The 20924-nt window shown below is 34.5% G+C and overlaps 1 protein-coding gene across 6 annotated transcripts in view; it reads left to right on the top strand.

Moving 5' to 3' along the window:
* The window catches only part of pms1 (PMS1 homolog 1, mismatch repair system component), a 66688-nt gene that overhangs the window by 44038 nt on the left and 1726 nt on the right, over positions 1-20924 (top strand). For 4 of the 6 annotated variants that reach the window (XM_068223333.2, XM_073911747.1, XM_073911748.1 and 1 more), the window contains 3 exon segments: positions 6380-6859; positions 10091-10221; positions 20076-20236. In XM_068223333.2, coding sequence (XP_068079434.1) covers positions 6380-6859; positions 10091-10221; positions 20076-20236 — 772 coding nt within the window. 6 annotated transcript variants of the gene reach the window in all.

Raw genomic sequence — 20924 nt, 5'->3', positions numbered from 1 at the left:
CATGTAGCTATTTATATTTAGGCAAAACAGATTTTAAACCTTTAAAATGATAAAAAAAAAAAAACAGTACGACGATAAAACATCCACAAATCAAGTAATATTTTTGAGTTTATACACTGAATTAATTGCCTCACGTGGCCCTAACAAATATTTAAAGCATTTCCCAAAAGAGAAATAATCTTACTATATTACAAAACATAGTCACTTCTACAGTAGACAGTGGCTGCATCTCCTCAACAATAAAAGCAATTACCTTTTTTTTTTTTGTTTAGATGAATTAATTGTTTTACCTGGAGCACGTGAACTGATGTCAATCATTTGTTTTTTTTAGCAGGAGGTGGGGTGTGGGTGTAGTGCTTTCGTGTTTTTTATTTATTTTTTTTTTTACAAGAACAAGGCAAGAGTTTTACTTAATCTACACTTAAAAACAATCCACTTCGTTTCTTTGATGAGTTCAAAATAACAAGAATCCATTGCAAAAATGTAAGTCTCTGGCCTGCCATTGTTTCTGTTTCTGACTGTCTGTAGTGATGATGGGCAATTCGTGAATAAATCGTCTGTTTTAACCGGATTCTCGAAGTGAACCGGTCAAACCATTTCATTAAATTGAATGGAGTTGTCGTGAAACTGTTTGCGTGTTCAGTATCAACATACCGGATACCCCCTCTTACGTGAAATAAATTAATATCCTGAGTTATTCAGTTACTAGAACAGTACACTAACTCATCTGCTGTGAATAAAGAGACTTTATGATGATGAGTGCGAACCAACTGTCTTTTCCCTCACAGCACGCTCTCTCATTGAGTGTGTGATATTTAACCTGACTAAGGTCATTTTAATTCCACACTAAATTTTCTAAATGCCAATTAGGCAAGGTAAAAAGTAACTTGTGTTACATTTTTTTAAAAGTAACATAAATATTATTATTTGTTTTTAAAAGTAATGCGTTATTTTACTCGTTACTTTTAAAAAGTATTATTTTAACGTAACGCATTACCCCCAACACTGGACGAGACACAGTATCAGATAAACAGACAAATAATATGCCAGTGTAGTTTTACATTATTTTTGTTTTGATGTAAATGTAAACTCCAAAGTCTGTTAATAGATTTTTACCATGAAAGCAAAACTAAAGTCGAAAAGCCCTCAGGTCAAGAACCCATTTCAGTGTTAGATGGCAGGGAAAACCCTCGAGCTTCAACCTTCTGCTCCATTATGAAATCATTTATCTCCCCCGTCTGCCTTTCACAGCCTTTCTCTTGCATTCGGTGCATTTTTCAAGCCTTCATCTTCATTGCTCTGGTTTTTATCAGCAAGTTGATTTGCATCCTTGTCTTGCACCCATGCTCACAAACCAAACAGTGCATTTGAAATAGTGCCCAGTCTATTGTACAGTAGCGGACTCCGTGCAATGGCGCAGCTGTTAATTGGGGAGCCCATGGAGAAACTTCCAGTGGAGGGTCAGGGCTGCGTGTTTTTACAGGCCCTCTTTCCCCCCCTCCCTCGAAGAGCTCCGGCCCCCATCTGGTCACAGGTAGCAGATGTTTTTTATCTCGCCTGTTTCTGCACATTTTCTCCACTCTGATTTACAGCAACCCACTTAGAATCACTTGAGCAAATTAAATCAAGGTTCCTTGTGTGGATCGAGGATATTAGTCACAACTCCTGACCTCTTTGGTTAAACATGTTGAGCCCAGTGTGCAAATGAACAGACCAAACGATAAGGATTGATAACCTTCTGCCTCTTTATATCAAATGAAATGAGTGTAGTTAATCAAAAGTGACTGAAAATTATTTCTACTTATTTGAAAAGAGTTTTGAACTCAGTGTTGAAGGTAATGAGTTAATGAAATATCTCATTACTTCAACTTAAATGGAGTAAGTTCACAGAACTCATATAGATTAGTTTAACTCAAATGGTTTGTAGCAATCAGTTTCCTCAAATGGTTTCAGTTGCCTATACTTATTTATTTACTTTATACTTACTTATTTACTTTACAGTACTCAGTTGGTTTGAGTTCTCTTCATTTATTTTAGTTTTACTGTGCTCAAATTGCTTCATTTACTCAAATGGATTAAATTCACAGTACTCAGGATTAGTTTTTGAACTTAAATGGAGTAAGTTCACAGTACTTAAATAGATTAGTTTTTGAACTCAAATGTTTTGAAGCAATTGGTTTCCTCAAACAGTTTGAGTTGCCTTAACTTATTGGGTTTTACTTTGCTCAAATTGCTTCGTTTACTCAAATGAATTGAGTTCACAGTACTCATTAGGATTAGTTTTTGAACGAATTAATTAAATACATCATTACTTTAACTTAAATGGATTAATTTCAAAGTACTCATTAGGATTCGTTTTTGAACTAGTTAATTAAATACCTCGTTACATTAACTTAAATGGAGTAAGTTCACAGTACTCATATAGATGAATTTTTTTTTTTACTCAAATGGTTTGTTGGAATCGGTGTCCTCAAACTGTTTGAGCTACCTTAACTTTTACTTTTTGCTTATTAGTATAAAAACTATTTTATTACTATAAAAAATGTAATTAATTTACAAAACAGAAAGTATGAGAAGAAAGCCAACAATATTATTTTATACAATAATTTAAACTCGCATTTAGATTGAAATGAAGGTTTTAAAACAATATTGAATACTCTTTTCTTTTTAAAAAAAAATATTTTATTATTATTATTTTTAATAGGTCACCTGAAAAGCAAGTTAAAATTTATGCTGAAATATAATGAAAATGAATTTTTAAATAAATTATTAGATAATTGTTTATATAAAACATAAGCTAATGCTATTTTATTATCACTTATGTACTATTGTAGTTTTAATTCACATTAAAAATTTTTGAATTAGGTGGCACAGTGGCTCAGTTGGTAGCGCTGTCACCTCACAGCAAGAAGGTCACCGGTTCGAGCCTTGGATGGGTCAGTTGGCATTTCTGTGTGAAGTTTGCATGTTTCCTCCGGGTGCTCCGGTTTCCCCCACAAGTCCTACTCCAAAGAACGGTATTGGTAAATTGGGAAAGCTAAATTGACTGTAATGTGTATGTGTGTGAATGGCCGTGTATGGGTGTTTCCCAGTGAAGGGTTGCAGCTGTAAGGGCATCCACTGCGTAAAACGTGCTGGATAAGTTGGCAGTTCATTCTGCTGTGGCAACCCCTGATTAATAAAGGGACAGAGCCGTAAAGAAAATGAGTGAATGAATTATTATTATTATTATTATGCCTATGTAATTTTTATTATTTAATTTCAGTTTTTAAATTATTTTATTACGTCTTTGAAGAGAATGACACTGAAATTAAAATGTTTTACGGGAAATTAGATGATTTTTTTAAAAAGTAATTCAAATTTTTACTTTAGCGTTTTTATTGTTTTGTCAAAATATTATACATTTTAATTATTTTAGTTAACTAGATCTCTGCTTTGAACCTTTGAAGGGTGAATAGTTCAACCAACAATCTTAAAAGAAACTCATCATTTATACAGTTTCCATTTGTACGAGTTTCTTCTGTTAACACAAAGGAAGATATTTTGAAAAATGTTGTGGGAAAATGTAGCCATTGACTTTTGTTGTTATACAAGGTGGGGGGGGGGGAATCAGGTTTGGTTACACTTGAAGTTGAGTAAATGGTAAGTACAGTGCTCAGCATAACTGAGTACACCCCATTTTGAAAATTAATATTTGTATTAATTTCTCAGTAAATATAGGCTATGTATTTTGGTGCTTTTAAACAAAACAGATTTATTAAACATATATTTATTAAAATAATACTTTAGTCACCAAACATATTGAGAAATTGAAAGATAATACAATTAAATTCAAGCCAAAAAAAAAAAAAAAAAAAAAAAAAAATATATATATATATATATATATATATATATATATTTATATATTTATATATATATATATATATATTTATATATATATATATATATATATATTTATATATATATATATATATATATATATATATATATATATATATATATATATATATWTATATATATATATATATATATATATATATATATATATATATATATATATATATATATATATATATATTTATATATATATATATATATATATATTTATATATATATATATATATATATATATATATATATATATATATATATATATATATATATATATTAGGGGTGTAACGATACACTCAGCTCACGATACGATGTGTATCACGATATAATGTTCACGGTTCGATATGTATCACGATATTTGGAATAAAAATTGAAAATTTAACTGAAATGCAAATTTTACCAAGTAAACTATTTTTTATGTATTTCTTTTGTTTCAACTTGTTAAACTGAACCTTCTTTTAGAAAATATATTAAACAGGCCTGTCTCTGGAAAATAAAACAATTTAAAAACTTCTTAAAAAATATTATTGAAATGACAGAGAAAAAATTAAGGAACAATTTAAGTAAAGGTGCAAAAAAACACTTTCTGTTCAATTGAATTTAACAGTAAGAGCTTAAGGCTTTGCTTGGTCACTTGCGTTTTTTGTGTGTGCAAAAAAAATCCACATTTCCAGGTAATCAGCAGTTCTATAAGATAATCCTGAACTTATGTGTATCTGTCTGAGAGGTTTTTATGGATGGCTGTCTACATGTTGGGCATGATGAGTGACAGGGTGGCCATCTTTTCATTACACAGGACAGTCGTGGCTCTTTTCAGCAGTTTAGGCAGGTTTACTATTTCCTCGGCGTCGCTGATGTCGGCGCTATCAAGTGTATCATGTTGACGTGCATTTTTGTGTATCTCTGTACTCTAAAGGGTTAATGCTCGTCGTAATCATAACTCTAAAATGCGATATGATTGTTTAAATAATGTGTACGTTTTCGGTTTCATTTCCACTGCTAAGTGCTGTTCATACTTCCCACTTGGGCTCCTGAAAGATCACTCTGTTCCACAATCTGAATGTTGTTTACTACTTTATTAGTCACAACCTGCAGGTTCTGTTCACTGAAGCAGACGTGCGCGTATGGCATGCCGTTTTAGCATTTAAACCTTTGTTCTGACTATCCATAAATATATTTAATTCATATTTAATTAAATCCATTTAGAGATATCTCTAATTATATTTTGACTAGTCGAATTATAATTATGACTAGTCAAAATATAATTAGAGATATCTCTAAATATATTTATGGATAGTCAGATCAAAGGTTTAAATGCTAAATCGGCTTGCCATACGCGTGCGTCTATCATCCGCCCTCTGTAGTAACAGCTTACGTCATGTGTGATTTTGCGGCCACCAATACATCATTATATGAAGACAGAATGATATTTTAGGGTGAATTGTACCTTATAAATACAGTATGTGACTCTTTCAACACCATTAGGAGGTATCCATGTCGCTGTGCAAAGTATGTAAATCACTGTGAAGACTTTAAAACTTAGGATGTTTGACCCAGTATGCGTGTCAAAAAGCGGACGAGTCTAAAGCAATGACTGTACAACCGAAATGTTGCCAGACGTCTGATTTTGAGAGGATGGGCCATTCTCTATTTCAACTCCACTCATCTTGGTCTGCTAACATTACTGCTGCTGCAATCTGAACTCACGTGCGACAGCAGGTGGAACGTAGCTCACGTGCAGACAGCTCAACTAATAAGAGAAAACGGACGTCATATCGTAATCAAATCGTCATAACGCCACGATGCATATCGAGACATTTTTGCATCGCAATAAATCGTACAACGATAAATCGTTACATCCCTATTATATATATATATATATATATATATATATATACATACATATATATATATATATATATATATATATATATATATATATATATATATATATATATATATATATATATATATATAACCTACAGAATTTCAACTAAATTTTTCATTTTTCTTGCTTCTCTTGATTTTTCCTCTTTTTATATTTGCATTTGATATTTCTCTATAAAATAAATTTGGCTGTACTAGTTTTTGGACCGTTATCGTTATAAGTTATTTTGTTAGATAATTTCCAGATTTGGCTTCAATACTGACTTATCTGACATATATGCACAAATATAATATTGAATAGCTTCCTAAAAAATATGAATTTAAAAGAGAGATTTGTGGGGGGTGTATTTATATATATTGAGCTCTCTATATATTTGATTGTGTGAACTATACCTTTAAGTCTAAATGGGAACATTGCTATGATCAGAAATAAATTTAGTTAAAATAAGATCAAACATAAAATTTATGCTTACACATTTGCCCAAAAAAAGTCATGATTGTCTTTAAAAACTGACCTCATTTAAACATACACAAAGGAAATGCAAAACGTACAGCTAGGCCTGTAATGAAATACATGTTCTTGTATCACATCCCATCTTAGGTATGAAGGCAAGGCCGAAAAGTCTCTGAACGCCTACAACCTTCAAAGGAAGAGGGCAGCGGAGGGAGGCGTCCAGTGCGGAGAGGGCAAGAAGCAGATGAGCGCCGAGTCTCCATTGAACAAAGCTCAAGGCGTGAAGCGCAAAGCCCCCCTCGCCAACCAGCAGGCCCTGGACAAACTCTTCTCCTCTCAGCCCTCCAGTAAAAGGAGCCCTGCCAAAATCTCCAAACCCCTCCCGTTCACTATCGCAACCCTCAAGCAGAGTCTTAACCTCCTCTCCGAGCAGAGCAGCTCAAGTGTGCAGGGCCTCAGGCTTGTAAACCGCTTGGCTTCTCACGGTGCCTGGGTCGTTTTATGCGGCAGAAAGCTCATGTTGTTGAACCCGTTTCGAGTGGAGGAGGCCTTGCTGTTTAAAAGACTTCTGGAGGATAATATACTTCCAACCGTGAGGCTGCAGACCCCCGTACTGCTGACAGATGGGTAGCCCGTCTCATTTTCTCACCTAATGCTGACATTTTGACTGTGTAATGTCAATGTAACCACCATGTGTGTAGAAAAAATGGAAATATTATATACAGTTGAAGTCGAATTATTAGCCCCCCTGTTTATTTTTTACTCCAATTTCTGTTTGACACATTTCTAAATATCTAATAACTGATTTCTTTTTCCATGATGAAAGTACATAATATTTTACCAGATATTTTTCAAGATGCTAGGATTCAGCTTAGTGAGAGTGTCATTTAAAGGCTTAACTTGGTTAATTAGGCAAGTCATTGTAAAACAATAGTTTGTTCTGTAGACCAGTGGTTCTCAACTGATTTGGCCATGGGACTCAAATTTTTACATAGTCATCAAGCCGTGACCCAAATTTTAAGAAATCATTATACAATTTTAGGAATAATACTTAATTTGTATTTATTTGTTAACATAAACAAGTAGTGACAGATAGATCAAAAGAAATTCACCAAGACAATATATAAACAATATTTTATTGCTGTCGTTTAACAAAATGGATCAAATTATAGAAATATTACAAAGTAAAAACGACAAATACTTCTAATAATAAATTGTTAATAAACATATTTTCTGGTTTTTAAATGTTGTTTTAATTTAGATGGTTTCATGCTCTCTTATGAGAAAACCTCACTACATATGAAACTGAGGCTTTAAGTCTATTTTGTCGTCAATATATATATATATATATATATATATATATATATATATATATATATATATATATATATATATATATATATATATATATATATATATATATACATACATACTTTACATATTCGGGGTCGTACTTGCGCTTCGACATATTTGTTGCAATAATTAAATGAAATTTCACATGTCAAACGGTAGGGTTGTCGCTGACGTACTTCAAAATAAAAGTCAGGTAAAAGCAAAATAAGTAAAAATTTTAACTTTTGTTGTTGTTTTTTTTGACTACACACTCCGCGACCCACCGGTTGAGGAACACTGCTGTAGACTATTGAAAAAAAATTGTTGCTTAAGGGTGCTAAGCAATTAATGCTGACAGCTAGCTCTCTGCAACTCTCACATGGTTGCCCACTGAAGCTAAGCAGAGCTTCGCCCAGTCAGTACCTGGATGGGAGACCACATGGAAAAGCTAGGTTGCTGGGGGTAGTGGTGTTAGTAGGGGGTGCTTAACCTGCAGTCTCTGTGGGTCCTAATGTCCCAGTATATTGATGGGGACTCTATACTGCTCAGGGAGCTTTCAGATAAGATGTTAAACTGAGGTCCTGACTCTCTGTGGTCGCTAAAAATCTTAGGATGTCCTTCAAAAAAAAAAATAGGGGTTTAACCCTGATGTCATGAGAAATCGAGTCCCCCCCCAAAAGAATTGGGTTCGCCTATAGGACCCTGATTGATGCTTTTGTGCCTAAGGAGTTGTAATAACTTTAGTCTGTAGCACCTCCAGTATTACAACTATTAATTCTGTGAAATCATGTTTTAATTTATATAATGTAAAAAGCGTAATAATGACTATTTAATTTCTGTCCAATAAGTTTAATTTGGTCATTGAATAGTGTTTCAATAATCACAAATTCCAGGATTCATTTTCTGATATGCATAAACTTACTAAAACAAGCAAAACAAACAAAAACAAACAACCCAAGCCTGTAAGTATACAATACAGTGATAATCAAAAGAACTTTTTAGTTACAATACATTGCTTTGGGGAAAGCAATTCCCCATGAAGTGACAGAAGAAAGGGCCCCAAATCTTCTGAAATTGTCCAATGTTGCCTTTGGACAAATATCTGGTTCGTTCTAAGTGCAGAGTAGATATCAATTCCTCAAGCCACAGTTTAGCAGTTAGAGGATTCACATTTTTCTAGTACAGTAATAGCAGCTTTTTGGCTGTTATCAAACAATATGTAAGGAATTTCTGTTGTGCACTGCTCAATGAATATGTATAATCAGAATGTTCTTATAAAATCCTAAAATAAAGTCAGGATCTGTGTTGAGCACTTTAAAAACCTCATTCCAGAATCTCTGTATTTTAGGACAGAATGCAAAACTATGAGTTACAGTAAATCAGCTTCTTTTGAATTGCACTTATCACAAATAGGCGATTTATTGGGGGAAATCCTATGTAATTTCTTTTTGGAAAAAATGTAGCATATGTAGGACCTTATGACTATTTCATTTCACCATTATAATGACATTTATAAGCGTTATATAGAACAGTGGTCCTCAACTACCGGGCCAATTGGTACCGGGCAGCACAAGAAATCATTAATTATTTCCATTTTATTTATCATTTGAGTCTGAACGGTCTTTTATTTGGAAAAATGTCTGTGTTCTCTCATTTACATCTCGGTCACTTGAGCGCCAAAACTCACAAGCAGCAAAATGAGTAGGAAACTGACTATTTAGAAAGTTTCTTTGCTAAGGGGAAAAGGCCCAGAGAATGACTGCCAAGGAATAAATCCTTAACCCATTTGTCAACAAATCAGGTGAATCCACCATGGCTGAACAAGAAAATGAACTGATGGACATCACACATCACAGCGGCCTTTTAGGGGCCGTTTGCATATTGCGTCTTTTCTAGAGTTTGCATAAGTTCATTGTTTTCAATGGAGGTGCACGCACGAGCGGCGTGACACACTTGCACGTTGCAGACGCACATAGTTGAATGAATCCAGTGAGTCACAAGACAACTGACCAATCAGCTTCAGCTTCAACCTACGAAACATCTGTTAAACACCTTTTGAGAAATATTTAAAAAAGAAAAAAATAACTGAAGGGCTAATAAAGTTGACTTCAACTGTATGAATAGTTATTTTTCCATCCAAAGATGCAAATTAAACTTATTTAAAAAAACTGGAATATTGAATAAGCCTTTGCACCCTTTTTATCATCACATAATTTGTTAAAACAAAATCACATTCCTTTAATTAAACACGCATGCTGGAATTTGTTTAGTAAATGTGTTTCCTTTGTAGAGATACGGTTTATCCTATTCAGTTGTAGCTACATTTTGATACCGTTCATACAAAATGTCTGCACATCTTGGTATTTCCATCAAGCATTTTTAATGGGATATTCCAAAATGCACATAAAAATAGGTGGATGGAAACATTTCTATAGTTATCCATAATTATCATCCTTATTCTGAAATGCAGTAGTACATTAATTACAATTTTGATATCTCATTATTGACTCACTGTTTCTTTCCCAGGGTGCTCGGTGGGCCAGAGTACATGGATGTCCTTCTGAACATGAAGAAAGATGGTCCTGAATTTAATGGAGACATCAGCTTAACTGATCCCAGGCTTGTGGCAAACGGTTTTGAGATTAGGATGATTTCAGGTAACAAACTTAAATTATTAGTACCAATAGATGCTTGTACCATGTAAAAATACCTGAGATTTTTAACAGTAAAAAAACTTTCAATATGCAACAGTAAAAATCTGTAACTTGGTTAACAGTAAGTTTTCGTGAACTGATGTTACATTGGTTTATTTGAGTTTTTTTCTCATCAGAAATGTATATTAGAGTTTATTGTTACATATTTAATGTTACATTTTACCATGAGGGTTTTAGTAGTTGTGTTTCAGACACTGAGTGCCTTCTACATATCAGTATATGACACTAAATTTATTGAAATATGGTAGTTTACCATACATTTCTTTTTACGGTATTTATTTTAGTGGTAATATTCTGGCAACCAGATTTTACTTTACTTTCAGCACACTTGCGATGTCTCTCATATTAATCTGCAGAGATCTTGATCTGCTCTTCTTTAATCTCTTCCACAATTCAGTGACTATAGATGGTTTACTTGGCCATAACTGTGTCACTGTTTGGTTAAAGTATAATTCAGTTGGAGCACATTGGCCGTTGTTTATTTTTGTTACGTTGTCTTAGGATCGCAAGTCTTGTTTAAGTAGGGACCATAACAGTCACTTTCAATCAAGTTCAGATCAGGACTCTTGGCTGCCATTCCATTATTCCAGTGTTTCAGCTTTACCTCTTTTGCTGAATGACAGAGCTCCCTCATGAAAAGTTTTGCCTTCTTTAACCACTTTGGGTTCATTCATTTTCTTTGCGGGTTAGTCTCTTCATTAATCAGGGGTTGCCACAGAGGAATGAACCTCCAACCCATCCAGCCTACCCATTTCACCTATACCACATGTTTTTGGGAAACCGGAGCACCCGGAGGAAACCTATGTGAACACAGGGAGAACATGCACACTGCACACAGAAATGCTAAACTGACCCAGCCAAGGCTTGATCCAGCAATCTTCTTGCTGTGAGGCGATCCTGCTATCACCATGTTTGTAGTTTGTGTACACCTTTTACCCGAGTTTGTAGTTCTAATCAAATTTTGTGTCATGCCCAACATGCAATGTACTGTGGGCAATATCAGCGGTTAGACTATGGACGCCTCTACACCTTTGGCATACTCTTTTCAACATACTATGGTTCGGGACTTACTAATTCTATTTCCCAATACTATTAAGGATGGATAGTGTGTGAATTGGGATGCAGCAATAGACTTTTGATGTGGTAAAATAACTAAAAATGATTTTGGTCACCAATGTCTTTAGCATCAGATCAGAGTGGATGTTTACTATTAAGGGCAATGTGACATTTACGGGCTGCACTGCTAATTCTAATGCCAATACATTGAACTGCTTGTAGTATATGTGCACCCTCGGAGCTTCATATGATTACAGTTGAAATACTGAAGTCACATGCAATATTTTGACAATGTTTTTGGTTCCTTTTCTGAACTTTGACCCTAGAGAGACGTTCAGAGAGCTCTCAGATTTTATCTAAAAAGTCTTGATTTATGTTTTGAAGTGTTTTGAATCTGCAGTTATGACCCTTTTTATTCCATACAATACATACATTTGGTTTTGGTGAACAATTTATAAAGTTGGTACACATGTTGTATAATAAGCCTTTTAGTGCTGTACTCACTAATGGCTGTAGATCCTCCATGTTCAAAATTGAGAAAGCAACAAGGCAAGGTTGCCCTCTCTAACCGCTTCTGTTTGCCTTAATAATAAAGCCGTTAGCAGAAGCAATAAGGGAAAATAATAAAAATAATGGTTTTATGCTAGCAACCAAACCACACAAGATTGCTTTACACTGCAAAAAAGCTTTTCTTGCTTAGATTTTTTGTCTTGTTTCTAGTTTAAATATCTAAAACTTCTTATATAAATTAGCAGTTTCTAGATAAGCCAAACATATTGTGGTGTTTTGAGAAATAATATGCCAATATCAAGTGAGATATCTGCCAATGGGGTAAGCAAATTAATCCTGTTTTTTCTTTTGTAACGTAAGATTATTTTGCTTACGCCATTGGCTGATTAATTTGCTTGTTTTAAGGAAAAACTCACTTAATATTGGCAAATTATTTCTTAAAACAAGACAATATGTTTTGCTTGTCTAGAAAATTCTTCTTGATTTAGGAATTTTTAGATATTTGGACTAGAAACAAGACAAAAAAAATCTTAAGTAAGAAAAGCATTTTTTGCAGTGTATACGCAGATGATATTCTTACATTCATGGTAAATCCTGAAACCTCTACCCCAAAATCTCTTAGACACAATTGACAGATTTGCTGTTTTTTCTGGTTATAAAATCAGCTACCATAAATCAGTGACAATGCCTATAGGAAGTTTACAACAAATACCCCAAACACTACCATCATTTCCATATAGGTGGTCCCCAGAAGGTTTAACATATTTGGGCATCAATATCACCCCCACATTTGAACAAATGTATAAAGCCAATTTTATTCCACTGTTTGAACGCATTCGAATAGATTTAGAAAGATGGAACATTCTACCTATTTCTTGGATTAGTCTGGGGATTGAACTGAGCAATTAATAACAGAATTTTCATTTTTGGGTGAACCAGCGCTTTAAAATGACCATTATGTGCCACATTAACACCAGTAATTGTGAGGTATCTGAAAGCGTTCTCTAATTTGATCTCTAAACTGATCCCAGCCGATCAAATCAGAGGAGTAAAACTATCTGTTTTATAAACAAACCAGTAAAAGAGTCTGAATTATGTAAAAAGAAAATGTTGTGAGACTCTATACACAAGAGTATGGTCGGATTTAATTAGCTTTTACTGCTCTGCTCCCACAGACACGCTCGATTTGTGTACTTTGGAGCCTGTCACCAAATTGAAACAATTGTCTGCATTTCACTTTTCCATTACATACGCATCCCTGGACAGTTTACCTGCCTTGTGCAACTTGCATAAGGTTTAATTTTAAATGGAGTAAACTACTTCTTTATAGGCATTGGAAAATATCATTCAACTTTCAATATATGATGATGATAATGCTTAATTTGTAGTTTTTAATAACTTTTAATATCCATGCTATTACCTTAGAGATGTTAATTCCTGCTGTGCCGAGTGATGAAGTCATTGTTTATACAAATTGCTTAAGTGGAAAGTGCAGTGTCAGCACTTAATTTTCCCCTACACAGCTCAGAGTGCGCACACCCATTATATGAAAACCCAAATTTTTTTTTATTTTTTTTTTATAAGGGGGCTTGATTTCACTTCCTATATGACTTAGCCTCATGTTTTTGAGCTGGTCATTAAGTGCGTTCGATTGAATTCGCTGCCCTCCTTCTCTCCTCATGTCCAGCGGAGTGGGAAAAAATGACTTGTGCACACGGTTTTGTTTTGTTTTATTCAGGGGTTTTTTCACCAGGTTTCTCTTGAGAAAATGTGCCTTTATTAATTCAAGGGTCATGCTGTTTAAAGGTCTCTGGGATTGTCCGATTTGATTTAACAAAGGTTGGACCCACTGGACATCATTAATGCCACGGTTCACAAATTATTTTTGAAATATCAAATATAACGGCTTGAATAACAGGATTACAGTCAATTATTTCTGACAGGATTGCTTGTGTGGGATTAGCGAAGAATGAAAGTATTGTGTTGGTTTTAAATGTTTTCTTGTGCATTTTTTTAAAGATGATATAGTAAACTGTTGTTGGTTCTGTTTGGTCACTGCAGGGCTTTCTGGTGTTACTGTGGAGATGAAGAATAGGTGCTTTATCTGGCATATATATTTATTTTCAAATCAGAATTAGTAAAAGCACCTATAAGCATTTATAAGATGGTGTTAAAGAGATTAGAACAATGAAAAATGCAGTTTATTTACTCACCTTTAAACCACCCAAAATGTATCAGGGTGTCTGCAGGGTTTTAAAAAGTCTTAAAATGTCTTAAATCATAAAAATCTAAATTTTAAGCCTTAAAAGGTCTTTTAATCTACTGAAATATTACCTTGTAGGTCTTAATTTTTTTTTAAACGGGTCTTAATTTATAGCTACCCAATCTGGCCAACACCCATGCAATCACCAACAATCCATCTCAATAACAATTGTAACTTTTTATTGAAATTTTTTACTCTATTTACCATAATGGTTTAATTGTTTTTCTGACAATAACATTTGTTTAAAAGTGCTTCGTGTATTTACTGCTGAGGATACTGACCTGACCTATATTTTTTATTATTAAATAATAATAATTATATTAATTATAATTATAATAATAATTATTATTGTTGTATTATTAAATATATTAAATGAATGTATTTTTTGAAAAAACCCTAGCATTTACCTCTGTATAAGTCTAAAATTTTATTCATAATGGTCTTAAAAATGTCTTAAAAGTCTTAAGTTTAACTTGGTGAAACCTGCAGAAACCCAGGTGACTTCTTTTTCTTCAGTAGACTATTAAAAGGATAGTTCACCCAAAAATGAAAATGACCTCATCATTTACTCAGTTTCTTTTTGTCTGTTGAACACTAAGGATTTTTTTAATCCTATGGAAGGTTTTGGACAAGTGAAGGGTGAGTGGAAGGAAGAGTTTATGTTTGGGTGAACTATCTCTTTAAAGAAGAAGTTTTTGCTAGAAAATGTGGTGATTTTTATAAAATGCAGGTCAAGGCCTACCTGCACTTTGAGATAAAAATCATTGGTAACACTTTATTTTGATGGTCCATTTATTATCAGACTGTCTGCTTAATATCTGCTGATTCTGCTCCTTCAACAGACATTTAACTGACTATAAGAAACTTTGCAAGTACTTATCAACTTAAACTAACACTAACCCCAACATTAATCCCAACCTAACTGTCTACTTATCTAATGAGAATTAGTTGGCATGTAGATGCAATGAAACTTAAATTCAACAAACGGACCATCAAAATAAAGTGTGACCAATACATATAATGACATACCAAAATTAACTTCTGTGGCTCCCAATAATACATTGTGGTCCTGTTCAAGCGAAGATCTGAGAATATTTGACCACATTATGACCTTTAATCCACAGCCTTGTCAAATTGTTCTGAATGCATTCATGTCAGTATATTCAACACTGGGAATCTCAGAAAAGTCATTCGTTCTGATTTAACATGGCACACATAGATATAATCTTGCTTTTAATATAGTTTGCAGCATCCAGGAAAAGCCTAAGCAAGAGCCATTTTGATGAAGAATGCAGCACAATGCAACAAACATCCATGTATAAGTGTGCACCTCCAAATACGTCACTATGTGAAAGGAAACTTCAGACTCTTAAATGCATTTAGATCTGTTTACTGTGGATTAAAGGTAAAATGTTGTAATGCTCGGTTTTCTGCATAGACCAATTTTTCTTTGTACGATCTCAGTGCTTCATCAGTGGCCATGGGCTTTCATTTTGATTAGTCTGTGTGTTTTTTATTAACTCTCAAAGTGACCACATTTTCAGCTGAAAATATTCTTAATGATGCGCTGAAGAAAAAGGTAATCTATATTTGGACTGGGGCAGCACGGTGGTGCAGTGGGTAGCACAATCACCTCACAGCAAGTAGGTCACTGATTCGAGCTTAAAACCTAAATTGTCCATAGTGTTTGTGTGTGAATGAGTGTGTGTGGATGTTTCCCAGTGATGGGTTGCTGCTGGAAGGGCATCCGCTGCATAAAAAATAAATAAAGAGAATAAGCCAAAGAAAAAATTAATGAATGAATATTTGGATTGTGGGGCAGCTCAGTGGGGCATTGTGTTGCCCTGTCACCTCACACCAAGAGGGTCACTGGTTCAAGCCTCGGCTGGGCCACTTGGCATTTCTGTGTGGAGTTTGCATGTTCTCCCCGTGTTGGCATGGGTTTTCTCTAGGTGCTCCAGGTTTCTCCCACAGTCCAAAGACATGCGCTATAGGTGAATGGGGTAAACAAAATTGGCTATAGTGTATGAGTGAATGTGAGAGTGTATGGGTGTTTCCCTGTACTAGGTTGCAGCTGGAAGGTTATCCGCTGTGTAAAACATGCTGGGATGGTTGGCGGTTCATTCTGCTGTGGTGACCCCTGATAAATAAAGGACTAAGCCGAAGGAAAATAAATAAATGAATATTTGGATTGCCTGCAGGTTAGAATAATGCATATATTCTTTTTTGGATGAACTATCCCTTTAAGCACCATTAATATACACCCAAATGATGTTTAAAGTTCCGGAGGGCTGCATGCATTTGATTAAAAATACAATATTAATGTGAGTAGTATTACAATATGTGTAACTAATTATTAGCATTATTACAATATTAATGTAACTGATTTCTATTAAAAATAATGTTTTAAGTTTAATTCAGTCGTGAAAAAACAGATTATTACTCCAGTCTTCAATGTCACGTGATTCTTCAGAAATCATTTTAATTTGTGGATTTGGTGCTCAAGAAACATTCATTATTATTTTTGAAGTTGAAATAGGTTATTTTTTGGTGGAAAATAAGCTTTTGAATGATGAATCGATAATTCAAAAGAGGATTTATGTATTCATTTGAAATAGAAATTTTGTAGAGGCGGCACGGTGGCTTAGTGGTTAGCAATGTCGCCTCACAGCAAGAAGGTCGCTGGTTTGAGTCCCAGCTGGGCCAGTTAGCAGTTAGCATGTTCTCCATGGTGTTTGCGTTGGTTTCCTCAGGTTGCTCCGGTTTCCCCCACAGTCCAAAGACATGCTCTATAAGTGCATTGAATACTAAAATTGGCCATACTGTATGACTGTGTATGGGTGTTTCCCAGTACTGGGTTGTGGCTGGGTAAAACAAATGCTGGAATAGTTGGTTGTTTATTCCGCTGTGGTGACCTTTGAAAAAGAGACTAAGCCGAAAGAAATGAATGAACGAATAGTAGTATTGTAACTGTGTCACAAAATACAAAATGTCTTTGTCACTTAATAATTTCAGTGCACTCATGCTGAGTGAAAGTATTGATCTCTAATCTAACTTAAGCTCCTCAGCAGTTTTATTCTTACTTTATTTTATTTACAGTGCATTTCTGTCATGATCTGTACTTTTATCTATCAACAATAATGACAAAAAGTCAAGACAACAAATGCGTTTATGTTGCTTCAACTTATTTTCATAAATTAATCAGGTTTTAACTATATTTAATAAGTTGTACAAAGTTTAACTTAATATTTTTAGTCAGTTTGATTAATGTAAGTTGTGATGACTAGAAAAGTTAATTTGATTCAACTAAAAAGTTAAGTCAGCAAGAAGTGTTTTACAGTGGCTAATGCCAACACTTTCACAGGTTTAGAAGCATTTATCGTGTGGTGTTGTTCCTCCTCTGAGGGTCTGCCATGTTAGTCCTCGTTTGACCTGTTTGTGCCTGTTGTTCAGGAATGCTCTTAAGACTGTTGTGTTGGCACTGCTCAGGGTCATCATGGCTGAAGTTGGCTCTGCGCCTGAGCTTTTGCCAGCACGCTGGATTTGCTCTACAGTGTGGTGCTGTGGAGGAAAATTGCCCTTTACAAAAGGGAATAGTTTCTGTGCCAACTTTCAGGGATTTGGCAAAAACATGCACCAGATTTCAAGCCCTTTCAAAACCCCAAAGTATATTAAACTTTGGCAGATAATTCACCCCTCACTGTTTGTACTACAAATATTAATGATACATCAAATTGTTCAGCTTGTTGAGAAGTGAACCGTTATATTCCTAGATAGAATTACTCAGAGTACATAACATAAAACAACAACAGTAAATCCGTTCTTGTATTGAAGGAAGATTTGCAGCATTATTAATTAAAACAATTAACTGGAAATAAAGTAAAATAAGTTAAAAGGTATGTTTGTTTTTAATATTTCTGTGCTTTATTTTATTTCAGGAATTAAATTGAATAAAGACAAAAATAAAGGCAAATAAAAATAGATAAAATTTGTAAAATTCTCAAATGACTAAAACCTAAACGTGAGAACGTGAACTGGAAATTAGAAACAAAATGTTATGACATACTATAATATAAATGATTTGAGTTGAAGACCTAAGAAAGAATGTCATTTGTAACATTGTTTTATGCTGTACAGAAAAACTATATTAATAAGCAAAAAAAAATCATGCAACTAACCGACCAGCGAAAACTTAGGCGACTGAGCCTGTTCAGCCCTATACATTTAGTAATACTATAATACATAGTAATGCATAAGTGACTATAACAGCCTGATCTCACGAGGAAACAGAACTCTTTTAAATATTGTCAGAAAACTGCCTAATTTATTTGAATTTATACAAATTCATTCATATGAAAATGTCAAATTTTTAAAAGGAGGTGTGTGCCCAAACCCCGCCCCTGATCCTGCCCCTCATCGGGGCATGAGTAAATCATAATAAAATGCACGACTGATGCCACTAAATTAAAAAGTTAAGAACTGCCAACTCATATTTGATTCAGCAGTACTTTGAAAAAAAACATTTATTCACAAACTGGATTTACAAAAATTTTTAAGGTCCTGTGAAGTGCTTTCAACTGTGCATTATATTTTGTGTTTGAAGTAATCTTAAATGAAATATGCAGAGGGGGTGCGACGTTGTGTAGCTTATTTTTTATAAAACAGCCAATAGCGTTTAGTTTTCCTCACAGCTCGGACAGTGAAAGTGGTTGAGCTCAAGCGCATCCAATGTGACGCATCTTAAAGGGGGCGGGGCATGTCAGATAATAGAGAGCTTTTGATTGGTCATGATTTGATGAGAAACTGAACGTATGAGGTGATGTGAATAAACGTATGTGATGACGTGACGAACTAAAAGCATTAAATGTTGATTTCCATTTTATATCTTTTAAACGCAAATTTTGTTACTGTTTGAGCACACTAGCTTATAGATATCCTAAAATCTAACAACACTGATACTAACATCTAAAACTTTTTATTTTAATTTCATTGGACCTCTAAGGCAAGTGGTTGCAAACAATTTATATGGACTGAATTTAAACAAAGTTGAACATTGCTAAATTTAATTAGTTATTTTTTTATTAGTTCAATTAGCGCATATAAATTGTTTGCAACCTCTTACCTTAAAAGATTTTGTAAGTCCATTGAGTCATTTTTGCGTTGTTGCGACGTGTAGTTACATTTTTTGAGAGGTGCTCATCAGTGACGGCCACGGCGAGGGCTATGTGTCCTCGGCAAGGGCTATGCGTCCACACGCCGGAGCATACACGTGCGCTTGACACAGAAGCATGAATAAGCCTTAACAAGGAGAGCACCTTTAGAAATCAGAGGAGTGAGGTTTACCTGCATGGCACTTTGCTAGCTGGCCTCTGTTACACTCTCCCCCCTAAATCTTCCTCCTATCCCAGACAAGCCCCCACATGTAACCCACCGGTCTTACTGCACCCAACCTGGTCTAAGGTGGGATCAAACCGGCGATTCTGTGCATTTGAGTCGCTTGCCCTAACAAGATAGCTAAAGACTTTAGTGTCTTTGTCTAGAGCACCTTTTGAGGTCAGAGGAGTGCGGTTTAACTGCATAGCACTTTACTAGCTGGCCTCCATTACAATATCATTTAGTAAGCATAGCAGATCGAGATTTGCAACTGCTGTGTATCTGTTTAAAGTGCATAGGGAAGGAGAAGATGTTTAGTCTGCTCTTCCTTGATGACCTTTCCATACATTTCACCTCTTCATTGAGACGCATCTGGGGAAAAGCAATCATCTTTAAATCATCTGTTGAAAACCTCTTCCACCTCAGTTTTCCTTTCCAGTCCACAAAGACACGGTAATAGCGTAATTTGGTGCCGTGCCCGCGCCTGACTTGGTTTCCAACCAGCGTGTAAATCACAATATTTATTTATTATTTTTTCCTGGAGAACATTGTACATGGAGTTTATTAATCCTCGCTCGTTGTTTGTGTTGGCCAGGTCCGCAGTCTTCGGAGAGGCATGTTGAGGTGATGGGCATGGCCGACTGCATGCCGTTCTTCGGGATAGGAGACCTGAGGGAGATTCTGCAGGCTATAAAGGCCCGCGGAGCAAAAACCGTGGCGCAATGTAGACCTCGCAAAGTCTCACACTACCTCGAGGTGAGAGATGATGATTGAGATGTATGAGTAAATGGTTGATTTACCATCCAATTATTGCAGAATTGACATGTTTGGCTAGTTTACTCATACATACAGTTGAAGTCAGAATTATTAGCCTCTCTTTAAATATTTTTTGCCTAATTTCTGTTTAACGCCATGAGGATATTTTTCAACACATTTCTAAACATAATAGTTTTAATAACCGATTTCTTTTAATATTTCTTTTGCCATGATGAAAGTACTTATTTTACTAGATATGATATTAGTATTCAGCTTTAAGTGCAATTTGAAGGCTAAACTAGATTAATTAGGCAATTTAGGCTAATTATGTAAGTCATTTCAGTGGTTTGTTTTGTAGACGATCGGAAAAAATATATATTGCTTAAGGGGCTAATAATAATTATCTTAAACTTATTTTATTCAAGCCAAATAAAACCAATAAGACTTTCTCTAGAAGAAAAAAAATATTATTGGAAAAAACTATTATTGGAAATACAGTAATAAAAAATCCTTGCTCTTATAAACATTAATTTGAATAATTAAAATTCACAGGAGGCCTAATCCTTTTGACTTCAACTGTATATTTAAATAGCAATATATACAGTCAAATTTAACCCGAAATTATTCATACCCCTGGCAAATTCTGACTTTTATTTAAACCAGCAAGTTTTTTTTTTTTTAATGGAAG

Source organism: Danio rerio, chromosome 9 (genome assembly GCF_049306965.1).
Source record: "Danio rerio strain Tuebingen ecotype United States chromosome 9, GRCz12tu, whole genome shotgun sequence".
NCBI classification, from domain to species: Eukaryota; Metazoa; Chordata; class Actinopteri; order Cypriniformes; family Danionidae; genus Danio; species Danio rerio.
Note: the sequence above shows the minus strand (reverse complement) of the source record. Positions and strands in the feature narration are given on the sequence as shown.